The sequence below is a fragment of the Columba livia genome, chromosome 2, assembly GCF_036013475.1.
Source record: "Columba livia isolate bColLiv1 breed racing homer chromosome 2, bColLiv1.pat.W.v2, whole genome shotgun sequence".
NCBI lineage: Eukaryota > Metazoa > Chordata > Aves > Columbiformes > Columbidae > Columba > Columba livia.
This window is the reverse complement of record NC_088603.1, coordinates 15,010,163-15,022,265: the sequence shown is the minus strand read 5'-3', so window position 1 is coordinate 15,022,265 and position 12,103 is coordinate 15,010,163. Positions and strand designations below refer to the sequence as shown.

The following is a 12,103-nucleotide window of genomic DNA, read 5'->3' as shown; positions in this document are numbered from 1 at the left end:
CCACCTTCCTGGCGACGCCCCTCTGCTGGGCTGATTATACAATGGCTGATGGAGCAGCATGTCACAGAAAAGAATTGTAACGCCAGACCAGGGCCTGGACCCAGCTCCATCCCAGAGGGGCCACAGACCATGGCAAAGCTGCAGGTCACAGGGAGCCTGTGAACACAGCACCACGTCACGGGCTGCAGGAAGTCAGATAACTATGAGTTAAGCATATTAAAAGCAGGGCTCTCTCAAGAGACAGTCCAGCACGTGGGGTTCTGGACATGGGAAGATAATAATGGCTAAAACACAAGAAGCATTACTGTTGTTACAGATGGAGACCCAGCTCCTCTCTGCTCCATTCACAGGCCACTTCACAGAGCTCAGCCCACATGGATGCAGGAGATGAGTGGCCAGCAAAGGTTTTTGTTCACACTCCCCATTTCCCCTCCCACCCCCTTAACAGAATTTTTAGGTCAATATAGTTTTCCTCCATAGGTAGTACACATTTCCAGCAAGGTTGTCACAAAATTTATTGACAGAACCATGTTGTAAACTTCATTATGAACCTTTCTGAAAAGCTACACTATTTCCAAGATAAATAGCATATGTCACAAAACCATCATTCTTTCCACTTCGGCAGCATCTTCAGGTTTTAATTTACAGCAAAGGCACTCTGCTCCCTAGACCTTGTAACACAAATGGTTAGTTTCAACAAAATTTGACAGAAATTTTACAATTTACAGAAGCTTCAAGGATGATTTTCATGAAAGCTGTAGTAAAGAGTATCTGCTAAATTAAAATAAGTGAAACTGCTAACCCCACCAAGGCAAAAGTCTATTAAATGTACATTTTCCTTAGCAGCAGTCAGCAATATGGATGCCACAGGTACAGGGCAGCTGCCACACGGTTTGAAACGGGGATGTCACAGGACATCTTGGGAGGGTAAGAGGGAATGATGATGTTTGGTGGGGAATGTTCCACTAATTCTGCTGCTGTAGAGTTTCTTTTTCTCAAAACAAATGGAGAAAACTACAAAACACAAGCTCAAGGACATTATACTGTTTTATATTAACTCCATCTTGTTCCCATCTTAAGAGTAAAGCTAACAGTGGAAGTTTAACATATATTGTACAGTGTACTACTATAGCCCCATAGAACACAAAGTTTTAGGTGTAATAATAAATACTGTATTAATTAAAAGAAGATTCCATCATTCAAAAAAGCACTCTGCTGTGTCAGACCAATGACCTATCGAGACCAATTAACTACGGAATTCAGTGTGAACTAGAAGAGCCTGTTTCAAACCCTTTTAAAAAAGTTATTAACTTCCAATAGCTTTCCTTTCAAACAAATTAAATAAATAATGTATCAGCTTATAAAAGAATAGGTTCAGTTAGTTAGGAAGTGTTAGTTATCTTTAGTAGAGAAGCCTCTCCTGGTTAGTCTGTACTAATCACACTGTCATTTGAGATAGCACCTGAATGACTTCCAAATTATTTCTGTTTAAGAATTTCATAGATGAATTTTCTCACAATTCAAGATCTTGTCGGCTTCCTGTTGTGTTGGAACAAAAATGCGTAAGTTGATATTCAGCTTGCCTTGTAGGAGGAGTGCTTGGGCTAGAGGGAGGGGGAAGAAAGTGTGTTATATTCAGAACTCTTTAATATAAAGAGGAGTGCAGTCAGACAAGACAGGCTTAAGTGATTTAACAATTCTCTGCAGTTTAAGGGAACTAATTCTGCTCAGTCACAGGCCTCTGGTATCTCTCTTGTGTTGCTTTGGCACTCATCTAATTCTTTGCTGAACTGACTCATCATGCCAATCTGAAGAAATACTAGCCAAGATGGTTTTCTGTCATATTAGTGGTTGAGTTGGTTCTCTAAAAGACTAGGTCAGCACCAAATTCACAAGAAAGGTAGAAGAGCACAACCTGATCCTTTTTGGCATCAGCAAACTCTTAGATCAATTTAGCCATCTTGTTGAGCTGAACCACAAGTCACTGCTGCTATGTCTTTATTTTCACGGACCGAAAAAGTTTATTATTTATTTTAATTATTTAATAATAATTTTATTATTATTATTATTTAATGTATTGCACAAGTTTATAGCTTCTAAAAAGCCAATGTGCTCAAGATTTGAGTCAGAAATCTTTTCAAAATTCCAGTTAAATACACTGATAAAATAAAACCCCTAAGCAAACTTGGTGCCTCTGCTCCCCCTACTTTTTCCAGTACATTAATAAACATACTTTTATATGCAACCAGTTGACTACAAATGTTGGTTATCAACTCCATATATGGCTGTATACTACACAAAATCTTCTGGTTATAAGAAATTCAACTGTTCCATCTATTTATATTTTATTTTTTTTTTTTATAAAATATTTTAATACATTGAACCACACACACACTTAAGTACCACCCTTAAGAAGGCATCTAATAGAGAAGTTTCTAAGTATGTACAAGTATTAGTAATTTTATTAAATTTTTTAGGTAATAATTTCCCCATGCATATTCTTGCAGCTCTCACAGATACAACTTATTGATCTCCACTTCTTTAACAACCTTGTTTAATCCCTGAATTGCTGAACTCAATGATAAAAGACATTAAACAGCCATTTGCAGCAGTGTCTTTAAAACTGCCTCTTACAAACTGTATTAACCACTGGAATCACAGCAAGGAACAGCAGCAAGCCCACAGTTACATGCCAAGGCCATTCTCACAATGGCCACAGCAAGTCCTGCATTTCACCAAACTGGGAAGAGCGGCTATAATAAGTTCTCTCTTATTTAGTCCATTATATGATATGCAGATCACAAAGTGGCTACAACAAACCTAACATGAATTGTTAGATATATATTTTGAGAAACAGAGCTGAATTAACTTCTTTGAGATAACACAGAAGAATCCTTCATAGTGGAGGGGGGGAAAAAACCAAAACAGACTCAAACATTAGAGGCAATGACTCAAGTTTTAAATAAAACTTTCCAAATGGTTTAATAACAACATCAACTTGTTGTAGGCTCAAGATTTCACGCACCATGGAGCCGGTGACAGTCTTGATCTAAGTACCCTAGTGAGGTTTGCAGTCAGCCTCAAGGTAAATACCATCACTTTTAAGAGTCATCAGATGTCTGTTGAAAAAGGTTTTAACACAGATTTCCACTCCCATCCACCAGTGAAATAAACAGATGGACTAAAATGAGTTTTCAGTCTCACTGTGCTTCATATAACAAAGCAGAATTTTCTTCACCATGAATTATGGAATCTTCATTTAGTTAAAATTAATTGTTATAGTAAACATATGGATAAAACAGTATTAGCACTGATTACAAAGGAAGCATGGTTCAACAACTGAAAGCAAATAAACGCTTCTTGACTTCAGAAATATCATCTGAGAGGGTCATCATGACAGTTACTTAGTTGCAAATGTTTAATTCAGGATAGAAAAATAAAATTATAGTATTAAAATCAGATTTTTAAATGCCTTATAAATACAGCACTTTTTCTGACCAAGTACATGTCCAAGACACCTCAATCAGCCACATTACCTCTTTCTCAGTGTACCTACACCAGCCTGGGTAACCCGAGTCTGGCACACAATCACTTAAAAAAACCCCCAATCATCAGGCAACTCCAGAGGTACCTTAAACAGTAGTGAAAGCGTAGAAACTGATGGAACTTACAGCTACACACAAGGTCTGTACTTTATTCAAAATTTCTGTTTATTCACAAATAAGAAGATCCTTTAGGGGTTAAATAGTGGAAAGGTTTTAAATCAAAATTAGAAAGCCCCAAGCCCTGTATGTAGCAGGGTCTTTGTTTAAAAGTAAGAAGAGTATTCAGAAATAAAAGAATAAATTCCCTCAAAGTGCAGCAAAATAATTATTTCAATTTCATTCACGTATAGCACCAAAAATGATAAGTGAAGTTAGTCGTCTGAACAAAAGAAACCCAGAAGCTGGCCAATACTGCTTATCCTGGCAGATAAGCAAGAATTGGTTTGGGTCCCATGCAAAACAACAAAGCTTTTCTGGCTTCAGCAAATCTTTGCCTAAGTCCTGGTCCTTAAGTCTGCTGAGAGCACAGAAGCCAGAAGCAGTCAGCATCAGGCAGAGAAAAAGGCAAAAGGCATCCTATGTGACCTGCAGGATTATTCTAACTACTCCTCAATCCCATTGATAAGAAGAGTTGCTGAAACAGAAAAGACCACCACCCACAGGTTACAGTGAATTAACTATTTCCTTATCGGGGTCTTTTTCTACGCATGCAAACAACAAATATGTAGCTACGAGAGAAGTGAAAGACATCATCATTAGATAAGAAGCCACCTTAAAAAAACCCCAAAGAATTTGGTCAAAGTACCCAGATTTTTCAAAGTAAACAAGTGCAACAGACCCACATCGTGTAAAAGTAAAAAATAATCAAACACTCACTTTTTGATTTCTCGGAGGAGCATCCGGATAAGGATGGCCTGCAGTGGCTCAATCATTAATTTTCTCCACATATCAAGAGCTAGCTGTCAAGACATAACACAAGTTTATATCAATAACAAATACCAAAAAATCCCCAAAACAATACCAAAGATGACACAATTCCCCATTCAGGATTTTTTAAATTAAATTGTTAGATACCTTCTTATTTCTCCTTTTTAAAATTCCTTTGTTTGCCTCCCTCCCACACACCATTTGTCAAAATATTAATATATTACGTTATTTTTTTTTTTTCTAGAACATCTGACTGCACGTGGATGAAGTTGACATAGATCTGTATGCTTATCGATGTCAGACGCAGCATTTCTAGTCAGGCATGTTTAAACACACACTTCCGGTCTATGCGCTTCCTACACACCTCATAGGACTGATTTGTTCCTTGGTTCCACTCTGTCAAAGATTCTCAAACGCATATAAGGACTCTAAGCAGGTCAGTTATGAGGGCAAGTTTTGAGTGTAAATACAAATAAAATGTGCACAGTAATAGGTAAGTGACATGCCTTTCTACCTGAAGTGTTTGAATGTGTGCAGACACCAGTGTTTCTAAAAATGATGGCAAAATAAGCCTCAGCTGACAACAGAGAATGTCTCTTGGCCAGTTTGTCAGTAGTAAAAGATACAGAAGCCTTACGTCAGCACACAGAAAGCATCTCCAAACTAAGATGAGTACAGCTTAGAATCTTAGAATGTCCTGAGTTGAAGGGACCCACAAGGAACGAGTTCAACTCCTGTCCCTGCATATGACAACCCCACAGTTCACACCATGTGTCTGAGGGCGTTGTCCAGTCTCTTCTTGAACACTGTCAGGCTTGTGGCCATGACACCCCCCTGGGAGCCTCTGGGCGAAGAACCTTTTACTAATGTCAAGCCTAAACCTCCCTTGGCACATCTTCCTGACATTCCCTTGGGTTCTGTCACTGATCACAAGAGAGGAGAGACCAGTGCCTGCCCCTCTGCCTCCTCTTGTGAGGAAGCTGTAGCTGCGATGAGTTCTCCTCTTCTCCAAGCTGAACAAACCCAGTGACTTTAGCTGCTCCTCATACGGCTTCCTCTCCAAACCCTTCACCAACTTCATAGTCTCTTCTGGACACTCTCCAGTATCTTTTCTATCCTGTGTCACCCAGACCTGCACACAGTGCTCCAGGTAAGGCCACACCAGTGCGGAGAAGAACGGGACAACCCCCTCCCTGCCCGGCTGGCCATGCTGTGCTGGATGCACCCAGGACATGGGTCCCTCTTGGCGGCCAGGGACACTGTTGGTTCATGTTCAACTTGTCATCAACCAGAACACCCAGATCCCTCTCGGCAGAGCTGCTTTCCAGCATCTCATCCCCCAGGCTGTACTTACAGCCAGGGTTGCTGTGTCCCAGGTGCAAAATCTGGCACTTGCTTTTGTTGAACTTCATGTAGTTGGTGATTGCCCAGTTCTCCAATTTGTTCAGATCCCTCTGCAGGGCTTCTCTGCCCTCAAGAGTATCAACAGCTCCCCCCAGTTTTGTGTCATCAGCAAACTTGCTAAGCAATCTCTCAAGTCTTGTGTCCAAGTCAAGTATGAAGACATTGAAGAGTGCTGGCCCTAAGATGGTTCCCTGTGGAACGCCCTAGTGACTGGTCATCAGCCCAACATGACTTCATTTAATAGAACCCTTTGAGCCCAGCCCATCAGCCAATTGCTCACCCACTGCATTGTGTGTTTACCCAGCTGCATGTTGGACACCTTGTCCAGGAGAATACTGTGAGAGACAGTATCAAAGGGTTTACTGAAATCCAAAAAGATCACGTCAACAGGCTTCCCTTGGTTGACTAGGTGGGTAACCTTGTCGTAGAATGAAATTAAGTTGGTCAGGCAAGACTTTCCCCTCATGAACCCATGCTGGCTGGGACCAATGACTGCACTGTCGCTCAGATGTTTTTCAATAACCCCCAGAACAATCTTCTCCATGATTTTGCCAGGCACATGAGTGAGGTTGACAGGCCTGTAGTTGCCGGGGTCACCCCTGTTGCCCTTCTTGTAGATTGGGACAATGTTTGCCAGCTTCCAGTCTTTGGGAAGCTCTTCAGATTCCCAAGAGCATAGAAAAATCACAGAGAGGTCTCACTATGATGTCTGCCAGCTCTTTAAACACCCTTGGATGAATCCCCTCGGGCCCCATCGACTTGTAGGGATCTAGCTGGAGTAGCAGATCCTGTACATGTTCTGGATTAACTGGGAATTTATCGTTCTCAGTCATGGTTTTCCAGCCCAGGGTTATGGGGCCCCAAATTCCATCATTGGTGTTGAACATTGAAGCGAAGAAAGCACTAAACATCTCAGATTTGTCTATGTCCCTGTTAATAAGGTGTCTGTGCTCATCAATTAAGAGGCCAATGTTATTTCTAGCTTGCCTTTTGCCATGAATGTATTTTTAAAAGCCTTTTCTTTGTCCTTCACAGTATTGGCCAGCTTCAATTCTACTTCAGCTTAGGCAGCACGAATTTCCTCCCTACAATGGCGAGCAGCATCTCTGTAGTCCTCCCACGTTGACTGACCTTGCTTCCACTGATCCTGTAATTTATTTTTTCACTGTATTTCAAGAAGAAGATCCCTGCTCAACCAGGCTGGCTTTTTAACCTTGTCTGCTAGATTTTCAGCATTTTGGGATGGCCTGGTCCTGTGCTCTTAGTAGGTGGTACTTAAAAAATGGCCAACACTGATGGACCCCAACACCTTCAAAAGTTTCTTCCCAAGGAATCTTACTAAGTATTTCTCTGAGCAGCCTGAAGCCTGCTCTCCTCATAGCTAGTGTTAGGGTATTGCTTGAAGTTTTCCTCCCATTAGCAAAGATTTTAAACCTGATTTCTTCATGGTCGCTGTGGCCAAGGGAGCCACCGGTCACCACATCTTCTGTTAGTGAGTAGCAAATCTAGGAAGGCACCTTTCTTGGTCAGTTCCCTTAGTACCTGCACCAAGTTATTGTCCAGATGCTTCAGCAATCTTCTGTACCTTTTGCTGCCAGCTGTATCATATTCCCAGCTGACATCCAGCAAGTTAAAGTCCCCCATAAGGACAAGGACAGATTATTTGGAGGTTTCACTTAGTTCCTTAAAGAATAACTCAGTGTCATCATTCTGGCTGGGTGGCCTACAGTAGACACCCATAATGACATCTGCTTTATTTGTCTGACCCTTAATCATTACCCAGAGGCTTTCAACTTTGCCAATACCAACTGCCAGCTCCAAGCACTCCAGCCCCTCTGCTACATACAGTGTCACCCTCCCGCCCTTCCTATCCTTCCTGTCCCTTCTGTAGCTGTCCATCATGGCGCAACAGTCACAGGATTCATCCCACCAGGTTTCGCTAATGCCAATTATATCATATCCCTGGGACTGGGCCAAGGTCCCTAGTTCATCTTGCATTTTCCTCATGCTGTGCCCATTAGTGTAGAAGAACTTCCAGTGTGGTTGATTGTGCCCTTCACCTCGTGGCACAGTCTGAGGAATCTCCCTGCAAAGCGCCTCCTCAGGCTTTGGTGTACCATCCTACTGCTCATCACTGATCTGCCTGCTACCACTTCCTTCCCCCTTCCAATCTAGTTTAAAGCCCTATCAATCAGCCTTGCTGGCCCCTGAGCAAGGATTCTTTTCCCCTTCTGTGAGAGATGCATCCCGTTGGGTGTTAAGAGACCTGACAAAGGACTAACTTTCCCGTGGTCAGAAAAACCAGTGTTCCATCCATGATTTGCTGGGCTTGCTTAAGCAGAGTCACTGGCAAGCTAATGCTTGGCTTAAACGGAATTCAAATCATCTTCATATGAGGGATAGGTCACCCTATTCCTAATATATCAGAGCATTAATCAAACAGATTCAAATATCTCAAACTCTGTTGGGTGAAGTAATTGCTCTCAAAACATACAGGTTTTAAAGACACAACCACAGTTGTTCAAAGGAGTTTTTGCAAGCAAGTCAAAATCAGATTTAAAGCCCAAAGGGGATAATGCAATCCCTCACATGGGGGAAATACACACATTTGAGACCTCTAAAATCACCTACCAGTGAGTAGTAGACTTAGAAAAAATTAAATGTCCAAAATCAGTGAGGACAGAGGGAATATTGCTGCTAAGAAACTTTTGACACAACTAACAGGTCCTTAGCTGTAAAAATGAAAATACTGAAAGCAGGCATCCAGCTTTCAACTAGGTATATGATCTGACCATTTTGTCAAACTAATCTTCCTTCTCAAGAGCAGACAAATGAACTTGCTCTGTCACAGCTATCCAGCTCCTGTGCTGTAATACAGGATACAAAAGTCTGGGAGGTAAAGCTGACCCAATGGCATCATAAGCAGGTTCAAAGAAGAAGTAAAGGTTTGCTTATAAATCAAAAGAGATATAACATCTCGAAATCCAAGTTGTCTTAGAAGTGATTTTCAGTGTCTTGCCTTGTGGAGAGTAATAGTAGAACTGTTAGAGGGAAACAATTTCCCTAAGCCATCAGGAACTCATCCAGCAGAGAACACTGAAAGAAGCTACTTGTGGAGAGCAAAAATGGAATGACACAGTTTGTGACTATGAGGTAAACAGGATGACCTCAGGTAACTCTATACAGCAATGCAGTCTCTGAAATGCAGTCTCTAGCATGGTCCGTCTCACACATGATCTACCAATCTAAACCAGCTTTAAGCTGCCTATTAGAATTTTCTTGTCAAGTAAACTACAGACAGGTCAATCCAGCAACTTGATCAAGAGACTTTTTATCCTTGAAGAGAGGGACGGAACACAGCAGATTCCTCCATTTTCCATAATCTGTTGCCTCATGATGGGAGAAAAGAAACAAACCAAACAGGACGCGCATCTTAACTGCCTTCTAGCTCAGGGCTTCCATAGAGACATCAAGAAATCAGAAGTCTGAAACTGATAACAGGAGCTCAACTCAGAAAAAGCAGTATCCTTCACTGTGCATTCATAACATACAGACCAAAAAAAAAAACCACCAAGCCTCTTGCAAGCACTGACAGATGACTTTCATTGAATGATCTCATCCTGTATTCTTCCTAGTACAACAATTACTGAATGTCTGGAATGCTTATTGGGATGATAAACTGTTTGAAGCAATGCCCATACACATCACATACACAGCTCTGGTCTCTTGTATGTACCTACTGTTACACATCTCAGAAGAACAGAGCAAACAAGTCCTCATTTAAGATTACTGAAAAGCTCTCAAAGTTTCATTAGCACTCAGGGGTGACATTGAGACAAATTTCAATACATAAAAGTACAGCTCTGCTTCTACAAATACTGGCCACTATTTCTGTAACTTCATGCTGAGACTGATTAGAACTACTTATAAAATAAGCATGTTTGCTCTTGGGTAGATAAAGGACATATCATCTCATATCTAAAAAGGGGTAAACAATAATTCCTTCCATTATAAAGTGATGAACAGCTGAAATAAAGATTTCTGTCAAACTCCTTAGTGCAAGCCAAAGAATGAAAGATGGAATCGTAAACAAGAATCATAATGAAAGAGAAAACACTTTCAAAACAAAGATGTGATAAACTTGGTGCATGCCTTGTAGGTCAATAAATGTGAACTACTTTTATTTCTGGGACAATGAATTCATCAAAACAGTACCACAATTTAATGCATTAAACTACTTGCATGTAGGACTCAAGTCTCCATTCCTTTTCAGGGCAAAGGAGTAACTACCATAAGCCTAACCCTACATCAGTAATGAACAGAGATTAATTCTGCTGCCTCAAGGTCCGAAATTTACCTCCCACTACTACACAAAGACAGTATTTGGCAAATACAAATGGAAGGAGTCTTGGGGACTGAGATAATGAAAATCTCATTAGTAGAATTCCAGACATCATGATCTGAAGATCTTAATCTAAAATCAAAGGCTGACAGCTACAGTTTAAGAATCTTGACCCTCCCCATAACCTGCTCAAATGATGAGCTAGGGATGTACCATCCTAAGGACAACTGCTGGGAAGCTTGAAGAAAAGTGTACACCACTGTCCTCCCCCGCTTATGATTCCTTAAACACGAGGAAGACAGAATACTCAAAAAAAAAAAAAAAAAAAGCTGAATTATCAGGTCTGCTGTTTGTTCTTCTTTGGTAAACATACCCTATGGCATAAAGCTCTGAAAGCAATTTGCCACTATCATCCTTTGGGTGATAGCTCAGAATGGAGCAGCACACTGAAATGGGGGAAGAATTCACTAACACATCAGCATCACCCAGTCACAAGCACAAGCCCACATCTACTCCCAGCCCCCACAGCAGCTGAACTAATAGACATTTACACAGTGCTAAGGAGCACTGCTGCCTATTGTTGGGACAGACTTGGGTAGATCTCAGTCTGAGAAAATGAGGAATAACATTTATGCCATTTTCAAGATACCACAAACAGCGCAGCAGTATCCACTTCCAAGCTCGGACAAGCCTTCGCTGATGCCATAGACTAGCAAGCCTTGGAAACAGTACAGGTAAGCAAGAGAAGAATTTCCTTTCCTGAAATGCCTTGACTTAAACTGTATCACGTTTCTGGTGCTTTTCTAACTGCCCCCAACCTGTCAGAGGGTCGGCAATTCCATCGGGCAGTGACATCTTCATCAGCTGCACAGCTGGGCCAGAAGCACAGAAGATGCTTCTTCATGTACCACAGTCTCTCCTTACTCTTAACTAAAGGCAGCAGAAATCTCCTACTTAAAACAATGAAACCAAAGAGCTAGAACACTAACCACTGACAGGACAAGTTCTGACATTAAGAAAAAGAAAACAACAACAACCAAAAAATAAATCCAACAAACAAACAAAAAAAAACACACACACATTTTCTCTAGCTTTCCAAACCAAAAGATGCGTTCACTTCCCTTTTAGATAAAAAGGCAAATGTAAAGAAAAAAACAATACACCACTAGAGAATAAAATGAACTATCCATTTAGCAGTGTGTATATATACAGACACAAGGCAAAGAGATACACGCACAAGCATTCAAAAGAAAACTTTCTACTCAACCATATTAAGGATTGTGGTTTTGTTGTGATTGAGACTGAAAAGGTGTTTTCAAAATCTTCTTAACAACATACTGAAACACTTTATTGTGAAAAATTTGATATTTCTTTTTACTGTAAAATTGTCTTTTCATTTTACTTTCTTATATTTCATGGTAAGAGTAGCCATGAAGTGACAGAAACAATGTATACTTCACTTCTGCATAGCTGAAGTGCACAGAGCGCTCTCTCAGAACATACAGTCCTACTGCTAACAATTTTTTTCATTTTATAGTTATTTAAAAACTACTCTCAGCCTCCTCAACTTACATTACTGTGTCAACATCCTTGTGCTTACCTCAGATTACCTTTTTGATTTAAAGACAAGCCCACCCTACATCATACTTTTGTGCACAGAATGTCTACCTTTTCTTTCAAAATCTCTATCCAAGTTGCTACAATAGAAGTACAAAACAACTTGCATTAGAAAATAAGATGTGCAGTATCACAGAAGACTAATCTCAAAAAAAGCTGCTATACTTTGTGACTTCAAGAAATACAAGCCTAAAAGAAGTAATATTTCAAGGGCTGCTGATAAGAATGCACATCCCACAAGTCAGAGGGGCAAGGAAGAGCTTCCCCC

General features: G+C 40.7%; 1 protein-coding gene and 1 long non-coding RNA gene across 5 annotated transcripts in view; one reads left to right on the top strand and one right to left on the bottom strand.

The window, feature by feature from the left end:
• The window catches only part of CUL2 (cullin 2), a 50,187-nt gene that overhangs the window by 23,180 nt on the left and 14,904 nt on the right, over positions 1–12,103 (bottom strand). For 2 of the 4 annotated variants that reach the window (XM_065055096.1, XM_065055094.1), the window contains exons 6-7: positions 4,422–4,504; positions 1,518–1,604 (exon numbers count right to left, since the gene is read on the bottom strand). In XM_065055096.1, the coding sequence (XP_064911168.1) occupies positions 1,518–1,604; positions 4,422–4,504 (170 nt within the window). The remainder of the gene's footprint in view (positions 1–1,517; positions 1,605–4,421; positions 4,505–12,103) is intronic. The other 2 variants (XM_065055098.1, XM_065055097.1) reach the window with 1 other exon arrangement.
• LOC110359963 (uncharacterized) lies at positions 94–4,914 on the top strand. Its single transcript, XR_010470873.1, has 4 exons — positions 94–404; positions 1,494–1,562; positions 3,008–3,085; positions 4,717–4,914. It is a non-coding gene; the product is annotated as an uncharacterized LOC110359963 (long non-coding RNA).